Raw genomic sequence first — 21,518 nt, 5'->3', positions numbered from 1 at the left:
AGTGGCGTTGCCCATTGGCTTCTGGAGACACGTTTTAAAGTCTAATGATGAAGGCCGCCATATTGGAAATGTTGTTTCAGCTTAACTTTTGACCAACTAGACACAGGTTGAAAAAAAGTGGATCTGAGTCAGGACTTTTCATTATCTTAATGGATGCTTTTAAAGAACAAAAATCAAACATTTTACAGTGTGTCTGTCTAACATGAGTCTGGTCCTGCTGGAGGTTTCTGCCTGTTAAAGGAAGTTTGTCCTTGCCACTGTAACTTGCTAAATGCTGCAAAGTGCTCTGCTCATGGTGGATTAAGATGAGATCAGACTGAGTCCTGTCTGTAAGAGGGGACTGGATCTGATCCTGTCTTGATGTTGGGTCTTTGTTAATAATAGAACATAGAGTACGGTCTAGACCTGCTCTGTTTGGAAAGAGTCTGAGGAGAACATTAGCTGTGATTTGGCGCTACACAAATAAAGATCAATTAAGAAATGAGCTACAAAACTGGGGGCTGCACGGTGGTGCAGTGGGTAGCGCTGTTGCCTCACAGCTAGAAGGTTCCTGGTTTGAATCCCCGGCCGGGCGGGTCCCTTTCTGTGTGGAGTTTGCATGTTCTCCCCGTGCATGCGTGGGTTCTCTCCGGGTTCTCCGGCTTCCTCCCACAATCCAAAAACATGCTCAGGTTGATTGATCACTCTAAATTGCCTGTAGGTGTGAGTGTGTGTGCGTGAATGGTTGTCTGTCTCTCTGTGTTAGCCCTGTGATAGGTTGGCGACCTGTTCAGGGTGTACCCTGCCTTCCGCCCGAAGCCAGCTGGGATAGGCTCCAGCCCCCCGTGACCCCTAATGGAATAAGCGGTCAAGATAATGGATGGATGGATGGATGGCTACAAAACTGTATTTTGAAACATGTTTAATGTGCTGTAAAAATTAACATTTCGACATGACACCTAATGAGGATTCCTCAGCTTTTGGACACTTGAGGAAGTGCAGTTTTTGCTTTGGCTTCATTTTCAACCCCAGAAGTTGCTACTTGTTGGGAAATAAACCTAATTTTTGTTGAAAACAAAACACCAACTTGTATTTCTTTTAAAATTGGCATGTCTATAGAAATGCAACGCTTCAATTATTCCATAGGCTTTTTAATAAGAATCAAATTCAAGAATTCAATACATTTAACAGGTTGTACTTTATAATAAGTTAAATTCAGGAATTATTTTTTGGATGAAAAAAAGGTTAAAAAAGGATAATCTTATGGTGTTTCAGCTTTTATTGGACATGCAATAAATAAATAGATTGATAGACTGATAGATAAATATATTTTTATTTATAAGTGAAGTTACATAAAAATGAAAAGCTTCCTATTCACTTAAAATTGTTTCTGATTGGAGCACTTATAAAAGTCTGAATGTACTTCTTTTTTTTACATACATTTTACAGAGAAGTGTTACTTTAAGGGTTAGAAAACAGAGACTGAAAACTGTATGATGAGTTATCAATGTTTAAGACTGGAAACAGAGGTCAGTTTTTTTTATCTGAGTAGTTGAAATAAATACTTTTCTTTTGATACAAAGTGTTTCTCCTTGTATCACTTCTAGCATCATTTGTGTCTCATTCTCTGAGGTTGAAATCAGTAAAAAGAGAAGATGTGAAGTGCAGATGAAGTGCGTCGTCATCGCTCCGTAAAGAAACCAGATCAGAGGTTGTTTCAGTGCAAGTTCCAGTTTATTTATAGGAATATTTACAGACAGAGAGCAAGAAAAAGTGACTCTTATATACCTCTGTGGGTCACACTCATGATGTCCTTCAACGCCAGCAGAGTGGTTCCACCATAAACGAAGCTCATTAGTGTTGTGGAGAGTTCATTAGTGCTGAGGTCTCAGTGTGCGCTTAATGTTACACAGGAGAACAACCTGACTCACATTACTTCTAGGAGAGTGGAGCTGTACAAGAAAGGAAAATGAAACTGGCCGTTTTCTCCTGAGTAAAATCTGAGTGAATTTTCACCATAAAACAAAAGTTACATTTGATTCAGTTTGCTGGATTTGTCTCCTTTTGAGCCTTCGAAGTAAACAAAGGTTCGTCTGTGCTGTAAAAACACCAAAAAGAAGAAAAACAGAGATAATTCCAGATTTTTGAGTTTAGATTGTTTTATATTGTGACAATCAGTGGACACAGAACAAAGAGTTAGCTTCAAGCTGCTGTGGTTCTAAATAAAGACCTCAGCACAGCTTTAGATGTGTTGCAGCATAAACTTCTGTGCACCAAATGTTGACCTCATATTGAAGGGTGTTTACATTTGTTGCTGCCAACGGGTTGTGGTTGCAAACAACATCCCAGTAACATGAATCTCAATGCAGCATTTTTCTTCACTCTGACATTCTGAAGAAAACCACAAGCTGTTCTTTTGTTTTTTTGTGAAAACAGGAAATAATTTGTTTATGGGCAAAAGTAGGGCTTTTTTTTTTTGGGAGGGTTAAAAGTTGAAAATTTCAAAAATAACTACCTGTACCTGAATCTGATGTAAAACATAATCAAGTTTGAACCTTTAATGTTTTAATTCAATTTAACTACTTCTGTTTTTTAAGTGTGATTTGCACTTTATGCAACACTACATTATCATCAGTGTAGACGAGTGTTTTACACTATTGGATGTTCTTCTCTCTGAAGCAAGATATGAAAAAGAAAAAAGACTGCAACCTTGACCCGACTGCAACATGTATTACACTTAGACACGGTCAAGGAAAACACAAACTGTGTCCTCTGTGTCTCAGCAAAACCAGATATAACCTTTTGTTTTGGAGTCAAAGTAGGAGAAGAAAAAGGGACAAATCTTCAAATTCTGCTTTGTACATTTCAGCTTTGAAGAAAAAGTGACCAATCAAAAGCTGGATCTAAAACGTAATCATTTAAAATTTAAAAACCTAACTCAAAATGTCCAAACTCCATTTATGTGCCTGTTGAGGTTATGATGCAACACCACAACATCGTCAGCGTGGACGCCAATTTTGCAAATTTTGAATATAATCTCTCTCTTTTTACAGCATGATAAAAACATCATTAACTACAATGTTGACCTATGGTGGTTTTAGGCCAAAGTAGGTTGTCCCGCCGTAAGAGCCAAAGTACATAGTGTTAGTGAAATCTTCATACTCTGCACATGTGCGTCTGCACCATGAAGAAAAAAGGAACTCAGGTGGTGAAACTTCAAATCTGACTTCAGCTTACTGTACAAATTCAGTTTTTTAATGCTAACTAACAAATTCATGATGCGTCTAGGGCTGTCAAGCTATTACATTTTCAATCCAGATTAATCTCTCAAATTCAAATGATATTAAAATTCCATTATTCATCATTTCAAAACAGTTTTTAAGTGTAGATACGTTTGATGACAGCATATGTAACTCATTAGGAGTTCCAGCTTAGTTGCTGACTCAGTTTCAAACATGTCCTGTATGTGTGAAACTATTGTTCTCCATGATGATTGGTCACAACAGTCAGTTGCCACACATTTACCAAGCACTGTAGTTAACTGCTTTGTGTTTCATCCACATGTCTGGAGTGATTCATACACTCCCAAATAGAGCTCTGTCGGCTTTTGTGATGTGGCCGCTCGCCGACATCGGTGTGATTAGCTGCACCTGTTTGCTTAGCTCGCAGGTGTTAGCTCAAACTCAAAGTTCTGGGATATTTTAGTTCTGTTCGACACAAAGCCGTCTGGAGTTTTTAAAGTGAAATGAGCCGTTTAGAAGAACAGTGATGTCTTTACTTTTCCATCATGACGTGGCAAGAAGATGCAGCGACAGCTTAACTACAGTCTGATGAAAAGGGACGTATTTCCCACCTCAGTCGCATCATAATTGATGTGTAACACTGACAGCCCTAGATGCAACTCCACACCATCATCAGCGTAGAAGGTAACTTTGTCATACTTTCTTTCTTCATGGCATAACTTATCAAACCAGAAAACTTAAACACGAGAGACTCAATATTTACTTTTATCAAACCAGATAAAAAACATCAGATACTCATAATTCTTTGCAGAGAAAATTGAGAAGTTATAGTTTGACATAATGTTTCCAGATTTAAACTGTTTCTAAATTTTGCTGATGCCAGTTTAAAATGTATGATGCAACACTACACCATCATCGGCGTAGATGGTAATTCTGCACATTTTAAACATTATCATACTTTCTTGCTTTACGGCATAATTTGTCAAACCAGATAAAAAAACATCAGATGCTCAATAATTCTTTGCAGAGAAAATTGAGAGGAAACAGTTTGACTTAATGTTTCCAGATTTGGTTGAACTGTTTCCAACTTTTGCTGATGCTAGTTTCAAATGTATGATGCAAAACTTCACCATCATCGGTGTAGATGGTAATTTTGCACATTTGTAACATTTTTGTAATTTCTTAATGGCATAATTTATCAAACCAGAAAACTTAAACATGAGAGACTCAATATTTATTTGTACTGATTCATATGAAAAGTTATAGTTTGACTTAATGTTTCCAGATTTAGGTGAACTGTTTCCAACTTCTGGTGATCCCAGTTTAAAATTCATGATGCAACACAACATCATCATCGGCTAGGACAATAATTCTGCACATTTTAAACATTATCATACTTTCTTGCTTTATGGCATAATTTGTCAAACCAAATAAAAAAACATCAGATGCTCAATAATTCTTTGCAGAGAAAATTGAGAGGAAACAGTTTGACTTAATGTTTCCAGATTTGGTTGAACTGTTTCCAACTTTTGCTGATGCCAGTTTAAAATTCATAATGCAACACAACACCATCATCGGCGTAGACGGTAATTTTGCACATTTCTTAATGGCATAATTTATCAAACCAGAAAACTTAAACATCAGAGGCTTAACATTTATTTGAACTGACTCATGTGAAAAGTTATAGTTTGACTTAATGTGTCCAGATTTGGTTGAAATGCTTCTAAATTTAGCTGATGCCAGAATAAATTATATGATGCAACACAACACCATCATCGGCGTAAACTGTAATTTTGCACATTTCTAACCTTTATGTGATTTCTTAATGGCATAATTTATCAAACCAGAATACATAAACATGAGGAGCTTAATAATTATTTGCAGAGAAAGTTATAGTTTGAGTTAATGTTTCCAGATTTGGTTGAACCGTTTTGCTGATGCCAGTTTAAAAAGTATGATGCAACACAACACCATCATAAGCGTAGACGGTAAATCTGCACATCCTGAATGTTAACAGTCTTCCTTTCTTTACTGCATTATAACCCAGATCAGAAAGAAATGAGCATCACCACTTTACTTCTTTATGACTTACAGGCATCCATTTTTGATTCTTCTCTGGCGTACCTGTGGTTGTATTGTCAGAAAAGAAAACTTGATTTAACATGTGAGAGCTAACGAGTGCTCACTGTCACACATCCTGACATATAAAACAGTTCTGGTCTGCAGGCTTGTCTTTGTTAAATATCAGATGTCTAGAGGACAAACCACTACATAGTGAGTAAAAGAGGTAAAGGTGTTGGGTAGTACTTGTATATAACTGGCATATATTTCATATTCAGAGTGTCGGTGGTGGCTAGGATTATATATACTGATTTACAGACACTCCAGTTTGAAGTTGTTGGATAATAGAGTACATGTTGCATTAGTTTACTTGCAAATACATGTTTGTACACACTTTAAATACTTTACACAGAGTGATACAAGAACATACATACAGTGTAGAATAATTGGGAGTCATTAAAGCCCTCTTCAATTTGATGGTTGAGTATCTTAAGCAGCCTTAGTGTACACCAGGATGTAGTTTTTTTTAAAGGATAACTCCAGTTTGTTCCCATTTGGTTTATAACTCTGCAGTCACATGGTTGATGCTTGAATTTTCTGAGTGGTGCACAAAAATACAATTATTGGTGAAAGACGTCAGCAGTCAGATGATCGGGCAGGTTATTATTAATCCAGATGAAACCACCACATTTGGCTGCATGGTTTGACTGAAATTTGAGTTTGAACTCCATTTCGCTTCATTTTCTCTTGAATTTCTGAGCAGTTTTCAGGGTTTCCCCAGGAATTGGTTTGAGTAGGTGGTAGGTACTTTTTTCAGAATGAGGAAGTGCTCTCCTTAAAATAAACTTTCTGTTTTATCTTTCACTGAATGCAAACGACACTACAGCCCACGGCTGCTGATTACACTTCCTTCAGTTTTTATTTGACTCAGAGGGATTTTTGAAATTGTGGATGTTGTAAGTTCTATTTAGAAATTAAAGTTTCAACATTGAAATGTAGAATCTATTCTTGAGGCCTGGATTTTTGTAGCATGGAAAGGGGACATTTTAACTTGGGTGGAAAATGTGCAAGACCCCCAGAAGCCAATTAGAGTTCAGGTTTCCTGACCTGTCATGAGCTGATGTTTAGTTTAGTTTTTTCCTTGTGTTTCATGCCTTGGTTCCTCCTCATGTTTATTCTGTTAGGTGTCTTCCTTGTGTTTGGTGAAATAGTCCTTTGTGTTTTTTCTTGATTCATAGTTTAGTCTTGTCTCTCGTTTTATTTTGTAGTTCTTGATCCCTGTGTTTCCAGTTTAGTTTTACTTCCTGTTCTTGGGTGTTTCCCTCCTTCTTGATTTACCGTATTTGTCTCACCTGTGTTAATTACTGTGTATTTAGTTTCTCTGTTCCCCCTGTCCTGTGTTGGATCTTTGTATGTCTTTCCTGTGTTCCCTGGTTTATTTTGGACTTAGTTTTTTAGCCACTTCAGTAGTTTTGTTTGTACCTATTTGTTCTTTTGTTTATTAAAACCTTTTATTCAAAATCTGCACTGGGGTCCTCCTCAAGTCCTTCCCCCAACTTGACATGACCGTCATAAAAAAAAAAAGAACATTTTAAGAGTTGTTTTCTACTCATGACAACGAATCTGACAAAACTGAGTCATGATGATTTTTAGCAAACTAAATACTCTAACTTAAAGTATGTGTAATTAGCTGTAAAAATATCAGTTTAACATGGGACCTAATGGGGATTCCTTGGCTCTTGAAGCGAGCCTCAAGTGGAAACTTGAGGAACTGCAATATTTTAACCTTCCGCATTGGCTTTTAATTTTCAACACTGGAGGTTTGATGATTGGAAAGCCAGAATATCTGAACTAAAGGAGGTTTTCTCTGCTTTTATCTTACCTCCTTAGTCAGAGGAGAGGTTGCTCCATAAAATGAATTATAAGTATGGAATAATTGGTACAAATTCTCCTTTTTTAAAACACTTAAGTTAGACTCTAAAATATAGAAAGGTGCACAAAGTCAACATAAAATTAATGGAGAGTTAGCAGCATTAGCAGTATCAATAAATAATCAAATAATATAATTAAACAGAATCTTTTGTTGTGAATTTAAGCGCTTTCCCAGACCTCCAGAAATTAACAAAGTGAAAACCATGTCGTCTTGAGTATTAGAACCATTTGCACAAGTTTTAAACTGAGTTTTTAAAAGGAAACTAACCAGAGTTATCCCTTAATCAGATATTCCTTTATGCTGTATGTGACATTCTTGAACCTTTATAGGAAAGTCAAAGCCGGGGCCAAAGCCACAGAAAGTACAGATGTGGTGTTTTGCTTAAGAGTACTTCAGGTGGGTAGAAGTTACGTGATGCAAGGACTTAAAAACCTACATCACATCCTCCATCCTCCTGCTGCCACAGTCTCTACCCTGACTGCTTATACCTCATTTCATTTCCTCAGTAACTTCAAAACCAGTTTAAATGCATGAGTGGGTGTGCAGGGATGTCCCCTACATTAGAAACTGCACATGTAACTGAAAGCCTCGGATTAGCTGACATCAGTGTAACTTTGTATTCTTCTTTCAGAAAAGAGTTCAATAAGCAGAGCTGGAGTTAAGATTCCACTGTAGATAAAAACTAAACCCATGTATCAAAAGAAGAGTATTGTCTTTGCTGAAACCCTGCAGAGATAACTGATTGGAGACGATGCTTCTGGTGTCAGATCTCTGAAATAGAAACACAGTAAAACAAACGCCTGCGGCTTCTTCCTCCTCAGAGCAGGTCAGAAATCTTCCTCTCGTGCAGCCGTCTGTGTGTGTGTCTCCTTTTTGTGTTTTTTTGTTGGGTGGTCTGGGCAGTGGTGACATCAAACTTCTTTAAAAGTCAGATCTTGAGGAAGACCGAGGGGAATCCCGGGTGATAATTTAAAGTCTTTGTACAGAAAACAACCCCATATCCTTTATATACATCCGTGTACAAGCACAAGGGAGACACACCAACATGAGGCATGTTGTGTGTTTACATTTGCAAAAATATATCTCCATATTTTTTGCCTTACAGATCGACAATATAAATAGTAAATAATCAAGGAAAATATATATGGGGACTGAAAACAGATACATTTTATAGGCTATGCTAACTTAAAGTGCTAAGATACTTAGATTCTTTTGAACAGGCTGCAAGCAAAAAGGTATAATCTGAAAAAAAATCTCCACTTGTGAGAAGATGAATCATTATCATCAGTGCCCCGCCCTGCAGGGCATCATCACGACTCTGATTTTTTAGAAAATGCCACCTGTGGGCTTCTCCAAACGGACTTTAACATTCATGATCCACAGCTTGTTGGACGGTTTGTCAGAAGATGAAATGAGAAACTGGAATGTTTAATTCTTTCTAAATGGGCTGTTTCTGCTAACGCTGCTTTTTGCACTGACAGCTTGCACGACTCCCAGCAAGGTTGTCCCAAGGAACTTCTGCCTCACTCAGAAATGGCCGTTTAGTCTGCCTTGACTTATTTGTAAATGCATTTTAAAACGAAAGAAGAAAACCAATGGATAGAAATTCTGTTGGAGCATTAGCAGCAGCTCTGGACCTGGGCTGTATTTGAAACCGCCTACTATACAAGCAGTACGTACTGAATTGGTTGAAATTCAGTTTGTAGGATGTGAACAAGAGCACAATCTGCAGTATGCCAAAACTACCTGGATGTCGCATTGATTCAGGAAATTTCTCAGTATGCAGCGGACCAGTCTCCCTCACATACTGTTTCCCACAATGCATAGCGCTACTCAGTTTTTAGGAGCATTATCGCCACCTACTGTGTTGGAGTATAATACATTTAACGGTCCGTTACATTTACAGTGAAGTAATGCAAAATAAACATCTGTGAATCTTGTAACTTCCAGTAATTACAGAGGTAACTGTTCATGTTCAGCAAGATCGGTGCTTCCCCTTCACATTTTCCACACCCGCCTCACCTCGCTGGTGACACCTCCCACCCCTACCACTCCCTCTTCAGTCTCCTGCCTTCAGGGAAAAGGTACCGCTCCACCAGACTGTTGAACAGCTTTTTCCACCAGGCTGTCAGGATGCTGAACTCCACTCACTACCTCCCCTCTCTGCCCCCTGGACTGTAACACACCCACTACATTAACCGTTTACTTAATCATTTACTTATCTCGAATACTGTCTGCACCTTCATATCATTTGCACTGTTATCTATTTACATTGTCCATTTTTAACCTGTCACGGCACTGCACTACCTGCACTGTGTACATAAGCTGTTTTTTAACTGTATTTTATTATATTTTATTGTATTTTCTGTTAAAATTTTTGCTATTTAAGAGCTGGAAGAGAGAAACAGCATCTCTTTTTTCCTGTATGTCTTCATATATATAGTGAAAATTGACAATAAAAACCTTTGAATCTTGTTGAATGTCTGTGTTAATTATTAAATTCTATATAAACCACTTCTTAACTTCTTAAATCATAAGTGGATGCTAAAGCTTTCCAAAAGGAAAAATCCAGCGACGCCTGACCCAGCATCCTGCAGAACAGATCACACAACAGTCATACTACATACCACCTTCAAACGTAGTGTGCAGTATGTACTGTGTACTACATTCATAGGTAGTATGTAGCAAGCGGTTTCGAACACAGCCCTGGAAATTGGTCCTCTGTGCAGACCCTCCACCTTGTTGTTGACAGAATTCATGCAGAAGCCCCGCCTCTTTTTGATTCTGAATGCACCAGAAGTTGAACAATTTTCAACTAAGTGCACAAAATAAAACTGGTTTGAGGAGAAAATCTGTGCCGCCAGTGCAAAAAACAGCATCACTGAACACAGCCATGCACACACACACTCCCTCGTTTTTAGAGAAGTGAGAGTGAACTGGCATCAAACCCTGATCGACAGACAGCCTGAATCCTCTCTTAGTTTCTCCTTTTAAAGCTCCTGTGAGTGACGTTTAGGTTGCGATTCACCTTGCTCATTTTGTCTCGAACACATGCAAGTAGTGTTTCTAACAAAGACATTTCACCTGTCTTTATTTTGAAAATCTAAAGTGTGACTCAAAATGAAGCTTTGCTGACACCTGATACCAACCCTGTGGCTGGCATGTAAAATAACTTTGCCTCCTCTGATGGTCTTGTTAGCTTTTGTAGCTCATCCAGAGGAATCGGTGTTGATTTTGGTCCGCCTCACAGGAGCTTTCAGCATCAAAACCTTCCCTTAAATGCCTTCCTCTGTCTGTCAGATCATTTTAATAAGCCACCTTCTACCAGATCAGCGTCCTCGGCACAGAATCCTCCCCGAATAGTCCGTAGTTTGTGTGTGTGAGAAAAGAAAACGTCCCAACAGGTGTACGGTGTTTTCAAAGCTGAGCTGTGAGGAAAAAAAAAGAAACACCTCAGTTCTCCCTGATCATTAACTAACACTGAAAATTATTCTGTAACATGCAGAGCCCCTGACCCGTCCCACCTGCCCCCCTCTCTCACTCTCTCACTCACGCCTCGTCTTTGGCTTACTTTGCTAAATCAAAGTGTTCAAACTACACTGTGAAGCGAAAAACAGCACAACACCTGAAACTGCCTGAAACCACACAACAAGACTCAAAAAACAGAAGCAACCAGAGCCAGTCATTATACAGGCGAAGCTTTCTTTTGTGGCGATCAGTGAAAAGACCCGTCCTGGCAGATCTCTGTGGTGTTGCGGCGCCGCTCTTTAAAATGTGACCGTTGGTTTTCGCACCTCCACCGACGGATGTAACCAGCCTGTGTGCTCCCCTAAGTGGATCGCCTGTGATTCTACGTTGTGACTTTGCCCCCGGGGCCGGCTCTCGCCAATTCTCTTACATAATCTATAAGAGGAGAGCGCAGATGTGTGCGGGCTGGTTGCCATGGCGATCAGATCTTGCTGTTCTCCAGGTGGGAGTCGATGTGCTTGATGAGCGCGTCATCGGGGTAACCGACGGGGAATATCAGCTGGCAGAGAGGGCAGCTCCGCATGTCGCTCTCCTCGGTCTCCATCCAGAGCTGTGGACGGACACACACACATGGGGACACACACACACACACACACGCACACACACACATGAATATACACAGTTAGATTTCAGGATCAATCACATTCAGTTCCTAAACTTTCTCACGTCACTGAACCGCATTAGTCATCCTGTGGGAGGGAACAGAATTACACCACTACTTGGAGAGTGAGCACTTCAGACTTACACAACTAGAGTCGTTACAGTGAAACAGACAGACTGGTAGTAAACCCAGGTGGAAACACTCATCCTGCTCCTGATTCATTGTGGGATACGGTTTAGTTCAGAGAGATTATGAAACAGATTGGAGGTATAGTTCAACAGTTCTTCGGAAATGAATTGAATCTCTGATCCAATTCACCGTCAGCAGGGAAATATGATTTCCATGAAATAAGGACCCAAAATATGTACTTAAAAATAGTTCTAAAGGGACCGTAGTGTGTCCTGAGGGACTGTAGTGTGTCCTGAGGAACTTTGATGTAAGAACTAGGGTTCAGGATTGAAGAATAAAGGTTCCTGTCAAAACAGGACCTTGAGAGCACATCTAAACTCTGAAAAAAGTCTTCATAACCCCTTACATCCCAACTTTGAAAAAAGGAATCATACCCCCCCTTACGTCCTGACCCTGACAAAGGGTCATCATACCCCCCTTACATCCCAACTCTGAAAAAAGTCATCATACCCCCCTTACATCCAAACTCTGAAAAAAAGGAGTCATACCCCCCTTACGTCCTGACCCTGAAAAAGGGTCATCATACCCCCTTCTTACATGCCAACTCTGAAAAAGGGAGTCATACACTCCCTTATGTCCCGACCCTAAAAAAAAGTGGTCATACCCCCCTTATAGCTCAACCCTAAAAAAAGACGCCATACACCCCCTCATGTCCCGACCCTGTAAAAAGTAATCGTATCCCGTTACACCCCAACACTGAAAAAAGTCGTCATGCCCCCCTTACATCATGACCCTAAAAATAGTGGGGGGAGCAAAGGATGCTGCAGTCTCAGACCTCTGTGAGGACCATGTTGTGAACATGTGACACTGGGGACATGGGAGTTAATGAAAAATCAGGCCCTGGTATGTAGAACTGGGTTATGCAGGACCATGAAAACACCTTCAATCATAGAACAAGAGGAGGACTCGTGTCAAAAAAAGGCACAAAAGGCCCCCGCCACTTAGAACCCAGAGGCGAAGGACGCTTTGAAAGCACATAAAGATGCAGGCGTTATAAGAATCCTGAACATAGGTGACCCTATCGTCCAGCACAGGTTAAAGCCCTTGTGAGGATCTTGAACACAACGTACCAACCCACAGTGCATTAGCTGATCTCAACACCAGCCCATATCAGCAGATAGGTCAGCCATGAGCCTTGGCGAAAGTCAAAATGGGCGTCCTGTTGAAACCGCTTTTGCCTACCTAAGTGTCCTGCCTCCTCCACAAACCGCTTCACAACCCGCCTCCTACTCAGCTTCTTCTCTTAATGCTGGGTCTCATTTTCAGTGTCACATGTTTTTTCACTGGTGCCTGCTCTGTTCTGTACCCCCGGGATCTTTGCTGCTGCTCTCCCTGCCTTTGCTTTTCATGTATGCACAAGAAAGGGAGAGGAGGTGTGCTCTCCCCGCCTAAGGCTTTGGCATTCCACGTCAGGAAATATAACTCTTTGCATACAAATAATAATTCTGTTTCATGAGTTCCTTCTTTTGTACTCACATTAATTGAAGGCCAGGACTGAGCGTGCTCTGCTGACATGTACCCCGTATGTGGCGGGCAGGTGAGGGTGTTGGACCTCTGAGGGATAGGGAAGGCCGAGCAGGACGCCGGGCCCCTCATGACACCGCTTGGCACTGCAGAAGAAAGCACGCCAAGCGTCCGTGGTGGGCTGATGGGATGCGGGCAGTTCCACTCCTCCTCGTCTTCGGAGGACTGCGGGGGATGGGGGGCGGGCGTGGAAGGAGGAGGAGGCTCAAAATGCAGGTGAGCCACCTCAGACAGCGGGAAAGGCATCTCCCTTGAGTGGCGCATGGAGTTCTCCCCGTGGCCCCCGTCTCCCCCTCCTCCTTGATGGGAAGACGGGGAACCTCTGTGCTGCAGCCCATGAGGAGAGCCTATATGTTGCACCTGTTTTGAGTAGCCCTCGATGTAAGGGCGGGGCTTAGGCAGGGTGGAGACGGGGTCCAGGGAAAAGCGAGGAGGGCACTGGTAAGCAGAGGGGTCGGCTACCTCTGAGTAACTGCGGCGGCCCTGGAAGCTGGCCCTCAGGTGCTGGCTGGGCGGCCGGCAGGAGTAAGAGGCCGGTCCATTGTTGACGTCCAGCAGCGGGGAGCGGCGGTGCATGTCCGGGGAGAGACGCTGCGGCACTGGGGAGCGTCTCTGTTGGATTGGGGAGTGGTGTGATGGAGGTGGGACCGGAGAATGGCGCTGTGAGATGGGCGAGTGGCGCTGAGATACTGGAGAGTGACGCTGGTGGTGGATGGGAGAGTGACGCTGGACTGAGGAAACAGAAGAAAAATAATCATGTTTAAAACAAACAGTTCTTTTAACAGTTTACATTTCAGCCTTAACATCTTCAATTAGCGATACACCTTCCTCCACCCCACTGGGACTTTATGTGAGTGGTAGTGAGTTATGTCCAGGGTGACGAGAAACCCAAACTTAGGCCTCTGGAACAACACATCTTCCATGTAAAGCAACATGTTAGTAGAAGTGCCACTTTTTGGATAATTTCACTGCTTTGGATTTGAAACTGTGACATTTTAGGTTTGAAAGTTTGGATTTGAAGAACTACTGGACAGAGCTCTGAACTCAATCCACAAGGAAGAACTGGAAAACTAACTGAAAGCTAGGCTGATACTCTTCTAACCTCTCTGAGCATACACAAGTATCCAGTCATATTTTGGTTGATCATTACTTCACATCCCCTTGGTGAAATGCATGTTCATCTGTTTCCAGTGGGTCCCAGTTTCACTGCTAATAGTAACATGGGACTTCCACTAGATCTGTGTCCGGTCTGTCTCCGATCCACTGCAGTCCGGCTCCGTCCTCTCTCATTCGTCAACACCCACTGGTTGTGTTTTTCAGAATGCAGCACGGAGCAGGACCGCTGGACAGCTGGAGTCATGTGACCAAGGTTTTCCTGCAGTAATCACTGAATCAAGGATTCTCCTCCTCCTCCTCTCCTCATCCATGTTGTCTTTCTGGTCCTCTGAAAACCTCTGACCTGTTGACTCCAGGCCTGGCTCCACTCATCATGACTTTGGTTTGTTGTTGTAGTTAAGTGAAATACGATCTGGTGATAACACAGAGTGTTTTATTCTGAAAATTAACCGGATGTTTGCATTTTGTTTTTGATGAAACCTGACTTCCTGTCCCGCTCCATCTGCTCTGTTGAGATTGACGCGTCATGCTCCGGCATCCGGCAAACATAGAAGTCTTGGGTATCTGATCAGGAGGACTCTGACCTGCCGGAGACAGAGACTCAGCCAGAACTGAACGGAGCGGATCCAGTGGAAGTTAACACATTGACTAGATGTGTGATTAAAGCTTCTGTGAGGTGCTAGAGATGTGTGTCAACTTTGGCGCCCCCCTGTGGACACAATGGGCTTTATTTTTGTTTGTTTAACCGAAAGTCTAACCCTACTTTCTTTCAACAGTCAAATGTAATGAATTAATCAAGAAACTGAACCATGGAAAATGTAAAAAGAGGCTCTTTTGTCAGCTTTCTGTTAATTCTAACAACACTTGGATATTAAAAATTACCACAATGAAATAATCAGTCTTCTTCCTGGTGGCCTTGTTTGTTTTCGTACGTCATAAAGAGGCTTCAGTATTAATGTCAGTCGGTTTCATAACCAGCTAAAAATTCCCTACAGGAGCTTTAACTTTCAATCTACGTTGTTGAAATAACAACATGGTGATACAGATTTGTAACACATCATCAGAGTGTTGCTCAAATTGAAATGTTCGATCTGATTGAATCAGAAGAGGTTGTCACCTTGTGCTTAACGATCCTTCCTTCCTTTTAGTCATTGCGTTATTTGGTTAGCAGAAATGTTCCTCTTTGTTTTTGTGATCTGCCCGGGTACAGTGGTGCAGTTTCATGTGATCACAGGACATGTTGATGAGTCAGTCACCAAGGAGGAAACATCATTCACGGCCCGTTTAAGGAGGTGTGAACACAACAGGGTGTTTGTGATCTGAAACGCTTTCTGAGCTCCTGAGTTTGAAGGAAACCGTCGAAAAAGGACGATTCTGTTCACGCCGTCTCTCACAGAAGATCACCCAGGAGACTTTTTATGACTCCTCACAAATTCCCTGATCCCCCTTTAATTTCAACGACTCATGAAAGCATTTGTTTTGTTGTTAAAGATAGCCTAGAGGCGATCAAATCACTTCCACAGTCATGTTTCTAATTACACAGGGGTGCGTTCAAGTCACATTTCTGAATTAATGTCACACGATGTTACCTCAGGGGAAACGTGTTCTTTGTTTGGATAAATAAAAACATGTTTATTCAATGTTTCATGCAGTTTGCACGATGAAGAGCTCAGTAGAGGCGGTGCATACGCTGCCTTTTAGTCCGCGGAGGGCACGTTAAAGAGACATCAAGTAGGTGTGAGTGTGTGTGAGTCTGTGTGTGTGAGTGTGAGTGTGTGTGCAGGAAGAGAAAAGTGCTGCTACTGTTTTTGCAGTTGTAAGTTTTTCTCCGCATCATGTCCGTGCTGGTTTCTATTTTTACTTCAGGTGAGAAAACTGAAGCAACAATTCACAGCCGGAAGTTATTTATGTACTGAACTTGCTCACACCAACAATAATGCTTTAATTTAAAGTTTTTATAATACAAGCATCAATCTAAAGATAGCCACAATACTTTATTTTAAATGTACATCTCCACTGATTGCGTGAACACTGATACATCAGTAACTGTAGTTCAATTATACCAACATACAACACTTACTACTTTCACTTTTTGACAACTTATGAGTTCCATTTTTAAATAAATTGAACTATTCTTTTGACGAGCACCTTCTTTTTTACTAACCATAGACCTCTCTGGAGTCCCTGAGCTCCCTTGTTTCATAGGCTCCTCTGAGTTGCTGCTGTGCTACAACTACTACTATCCGTCTCACCACCATCATCTCTCTCTCTCTTCATCTCCCTCTATCCCTCTCTCCAGGTCTCAGCAGATGTGTGTCTAACATGAGTCTGGTCCTGCTGGAGGTTTCTGCCTGTTAAAGGAAGTTTGTCCTTGCCACTGTAACTTGCTAAATGCTGCAAAGTGCTCTGCTCATGGTGGATTAAGATGAGATCAGACTGAGTCCTGTCTGTAAAATGGGACTGGATCTTATCCTAGTTTTGATGTTGGGTCTATGTTAGTAATAGAACATAGAGTACGGTCTAGACCTGCTCTGTTTGTGAAGAGTCTTAGGATAACATTTGTTGTGATTTGGCACAATATAAATAAAGATTGATTGATGAAAAGTTTAAAACTGTTTCCCAACATGATGACTTCCATTGCATTCAGCAATGTGTAGTTTCTTTGCAACTGTTTCAATCCTGCTAGCTACCAGTACTGTAGCTGAACTCAGCCTACAGTATCTTATAATATACTATAATGAGGAGGTAAGGCCCCACTGTCTGTGACCAGTAACAGCCAAATTTCACCAGATCCATGTCCGGTTCGTCTCCGATTTGTCACGGCACCAGATCTGATAGGTTTCTATTCTAGTCAATGTGTTAGCTTCCACTGGATCCGCTCTGTTCAGTTCCAGCTGCGTCTCTGATCTGGCAGGTCAGAGTCCTCTGGATCAGATACACAAGACTTCTATTTTGATGCCGAAGCACGACGCATCAATCTCAACCGAGCAGATAGAGCGGGACAGGAAGTCAGGTTTCACCAAAACAAAATGAAAACATCCGGTTAATTTTCAGAATAAAACACTCTGTGTTATCACCAGATCGTATTTCACTTAACTACAACAACAAACCAAAGTCATGATGAGCGGAGCCAGGCCTGGAGTCAACAGGTCAGAGGTTTTCAGAGGACCAGAAAGACAACATTGATGAGGAGAGGAGGAGGAGAATCCTTGATTCAGTGATTACTGTGGGAAAACCTCGGTCACATGACTCCAGCTGTCCGGCAGTCCTGCTCCAGAAAATGCAGCCATTGGGTGTTGATGGATGAGTGACCACGGAGCTAGACCACAGCGGAAACGGATCTGATGGAAGTCCAATGTAGTGCAATGCAACTCTGCTGGTCTCCCGTCTTAAATTAAAGAGTCTTTTCAATCCTACCAGCACTCTACAATGTTAATTTACTGAACAGTGCACCACAGTTTTCTTTAAATTCATGATTATGACGTTATGAGGGAGAAAAGGTATTAAAAGCTGCTTGCAGTACACAATGAATGGGGGTAAAGTCTTAATCCCAAGTCCTTTGCAGTTGGTCATGGTGCATGTCTGTAACAAAGCTTAGATTATAGAAGCATCATTGAGGGAAAATACCTGCCTCTGTATTCCATACAGGTAAACTCGCTGCATCGTGTATATAGGACGCAATAATAAAAGTGTGCCAACTTGAATCCACATTGTTGTACATGTACTCCGGATGTTTACCTGGACTGGCCTGCTCCTGCGAGGCTTTCCTCAGGATCTCTGTCTGCTTGGAGCTCAGAGCTTGGAGGCGTCCCAGCTCCTCCGTTAACTCGGTGTAGGCCAGAGCCAAATTCACCCTGCAGGAAGAGAGGCAGATTATGTCATTAACATAATCATCCTCATCACAGAGTATAACGCTGTCAGGGGATTGTTAATGCACAAAAAAACGACACACAAACACTGTGATCGTCACGCCGTACACCATTGATCTGAGTTAATTGAAGGCTTTCTTCGGCGTTGTCAGATGAGTGAAGCTTTGACTGATCGGTGTCTCCTCTTTAAAGTGAATGAGCTCTGCAGCTTCACAAATCAGGCTGCCTAATTGAGAGGCTTTTTATTTTTAGAGTGCAAGTCACGGCGCATAATTGAAGAGCATGAAATCGCACCATTTCATGCAGGATGTGTCATGACTCTCTCTGGGGCCGCACTGACGGAGAGAGACTATTTCAAGAACTGTAAACAAGGAGGGTCAGTTTCCAGGCTCATCTGTCCTCACCAGAGTAAGGAGAGGATGTAAAGAAGCATCTGTTGGCATGTGTGTTGGCTTAGATGTGATGGAGATATTTACTGTATGTGGTTACAGACACAGACAGAGGCTTATAAGATCAAGTTGTATCATCGCTGCGCCTTTTATTCAGATAAAAACACGCCACTGTATTCTTAGTCAGCACCAGCCAAAATCTGATAAGAGACGTCTTATCTGAAATGTCAAACCAATTTTTATAAACTCCTCAGTCTTGATCTGAAATGTACTCATCCCAGCACAGACGGTGTTAGATTAGACTGTAGTCTGCAGGAAAGGTGAGAGGGGAAACTTTGAAATCTAACCTGAAATCTGATGAGATAATCAGCTTCTCCTGCAGTGTGAGTAATGTCTCATTTGAAGAAGTGTGGTCGGAGTCGTGAATGCCATAATGTGATGTTCTGACAGCTGCAACCACAAGCGGGTAATCTCATACATTTAATTAATTTGTGCACTGAAGTAGAGGCATCCGTGCAAATATCTATCATGCAACATCTTACTTAAATCTGCACAAATATGACCTTTACACCCTTTATATTCTCAAACAGGCTCCTCACTTTAACTTTGATGCATTCAGGGACAGTTTTAATTAATTTGCATCAATGCACGCCACTTTTTCCAACATCAAAACCAACTTTAACCCCCTATGATGTGACTAAATCACCTTAAACAAAGAGTTCCTTGATGCATGTTTGATTTCGTATGCAGCATTCAATGAAAAAAAAAAGCTGTGAAACACATTTCAAGATCAAAAACAAACACCAGGAAACTGCAGGGAAGACGTTGAGACGTGTTACGATGGTGTGATTTCTGAGACCCACTGTGAGAACTTTAAGCAGCACGGATGAAAGTGAGACAGTCAACACGGCCATGGCCCAAACACCAAACGCTCACTGAGTCTGCGAGGGCTTGAGATGGTGTAAAAATAAAAAAATATGGGACACGCTACAATGACATCACACGGCGTCTGGAGACGAGGTGTTGCATTAAACAAAAACAGCGATCATACACATTGTTGACGTTCAATTTTTGTGACTTCTCCAAATTTTTGAGGACCTTTTTAATGAAATATACATTGAAAATAAGTACAAACAACATATCCTCACTTAACTTTGATAAGCTATGTGCTTTGATCCAACATATATTTAAAGAGCACTGAAATATCACAAAGACTGTTTTCTACAGGAAGTGAATTTCCTTGACTTTTCCAAAACTTTCAAGATTTACTGGATTTCCTAAAACATCTCCAGGCCTGAAAATCTTAATCAGCAAATTTCATGACTTTCCAGGTTTTTTACGACCGTACACATCTTGATTTTTAAAAAAGCACACCTCCAGTGTGTATTTGTTTTTCTTCTATTGAAGTGTTTAGTCATTTCAGCAAACTATCAAAAGTCAGAAAGAGTGTGAAGGGTTAATTCTACAATACACAGCTCTGCAGAGGTGTCACAATTCACCACAGAAATACTGCGTTTTCACTTACAAGTAAACATCCGTGTTTGCTTTATTTACACTGAGCTCATTCTATCTAACATAATAAAAAGCAGTCATATAAGAACATTTGTTTACACAGCATCAAGTTTGCAATGAAGTCTGGTATCAGAGCTTTCATGGACTCGATGTTGGACAGTGGGGCTGCAGTAACACTCACACACACACACACACACACACTGGGAAGACACTTCTATGTCCAAGTCTGCAGCAGGACGTTCCTGATTCAGTTGATTTAACATTGTATTAAAGTTGATGTTCACAATTATCAGTGAATTATATTTATCAAGGAAAACAATCCCAGAAATAGAAGATGAGGTTTGGTTAACTCCAACTCTAACTGCACCAAAACAGGAAGTTAAAACATCCTGAAACTTGAACGTGTTTACTTTGAGCACTTTTAGTATTTTTACACTTTTACCTCAGGAGAGATATTTAATCTGTTTTGCACTCCTCTACCTGAGAGAAGAAAATGTGTAATAAAATAAAATAAATGATTAATTTATTAACTGGCTGTCTTTTGCTCCTATTGCTTTAACAAACTTTGAGATGATATCAGAGCTGAACCTCGAGCTCCTTTAAATTAAGTGTAAAAACTAAAGATCTAAGTCTGTTTTATCTCATTGCTGTGTTTAATTTAAATATTTTACATTCAGTCATTTATTTATTTGTTGTTATTTCTTTTAAAGGAGATGTTGGATTAAGTCTGATACCATATCTTTTATTATTCATCATGTATTTGAGGACTTATTTTGATAGCTTTTGCTTTTCACAGCGACACGTGAACACGAGGACACTACAGATTGTTTGTAATTATAATAATAATTAATAATAATGTTATTTATAGAGCACTTTTCAAACGCCAGGTTACAAAGTGCTTTACATGGGCAGCAAAATAAAACAAGCAGGTCATAAAAGGCGAGATAAAGACATAAAACATATTTTAAAAGACATAAAATTCCCCTAAAAGAACTCTAAAGGAATGAAATTATTTTAAAATGAGTCTATATTTTTTTAAATGGTAAAATCAAATAAAGTTCAGGTAAAATCAGGGAAGGCTCTGCGATAGAAACTCAGCAATCTCAATCTCCTAGAATATTTAAATCTATTCTAGAACAGTCAAAAGTTTGGACACACCTTCTCATTCAATGGTTTTTATTTATTTTGATTATTTTCAACATTGTAGATTAATACTGAAGACATCAAAACTATGAAATAATCTGGTTTTGCCATAATCTGGATTACAACAGTAGTCAAATAGGGCTATCCATTGTGTACTAACCCTACCTCTGAACAACACAACTGATGGTCTCAAACACATTAAGAAGGCAAGTCATTCTACAAATGAACTCTTGACAAGGCTCATGTTAATTAGAAACCATTCCAGGAGACCACTTCATCAAGCAGACTGAGAGAATACCAAGAGTGTGCAAAGCTGTCATGAAGGAAAAAGGGGGCTACTTTACAGAATCTAAAATATAAAACATATTCTGCTTTGTTTAATGCTTTTTTGTTCATTCAATAATTCCATATATGTTCTTTCATAGTTTTGAT

At 40.7% G+C, this 21,518-nt stretch overlaps 1 protein-coding gene across 1 annotated transcript in view; it reads right to left on the bottom strand.

Moving 5' to 3' along the window:
• Positions 1 to 1,694: 1,694 nt before the first annotated feature.
• The window catches only part of tbkbp1 (TBK1 binding protein 1), a 59,051-nt gene continuing 39,227 nt past the window's right edge, over positions 1,695 to 21,518 (bottom strand). The window contains exons 7-9 of the mRNA XM_034707168.1: positions 17,912 to 18,027; positions 13,010 to 13,788; positions 1,695 to 11,293 (exon numbers count right to left, since the gene is read on the bottom strand). Of these exons, the coding sequence (XP_034563059.1) occupies positions 11,165 to 11,293; positions 13,010 to 13,788; positions 17,912 to 18,027 (1,024 nt within the window). The 3' untranslated portion in view covers positions 1,695 to 11,164. The remainder of the gene's footprint in view (positions 11,294 to 13,009; positions 13,789 to 17,911; positions 18,028 to 21,518) is intronic.

The sequence above is a fragment of the Notolabrus celidotus genome, chromosome 18, assembly GCF_009762535.1.
Source record: "Notolabrus celidotus isolate fNotCel1 chromosome 18, fNotCel1.pri, whole genome shotgun sequence".
Classification (NCBI taxonomy): Eukaryota; Metazoa; Chordata; class Actinopteri; order Labriformes; family Labridae; genus Notolabrus; species Notolabrus celidotus.
Note: the sequence above shows the minus strand (reverse complement) of the source record. Positions and strands in the feature narration are given on the sequence as shown.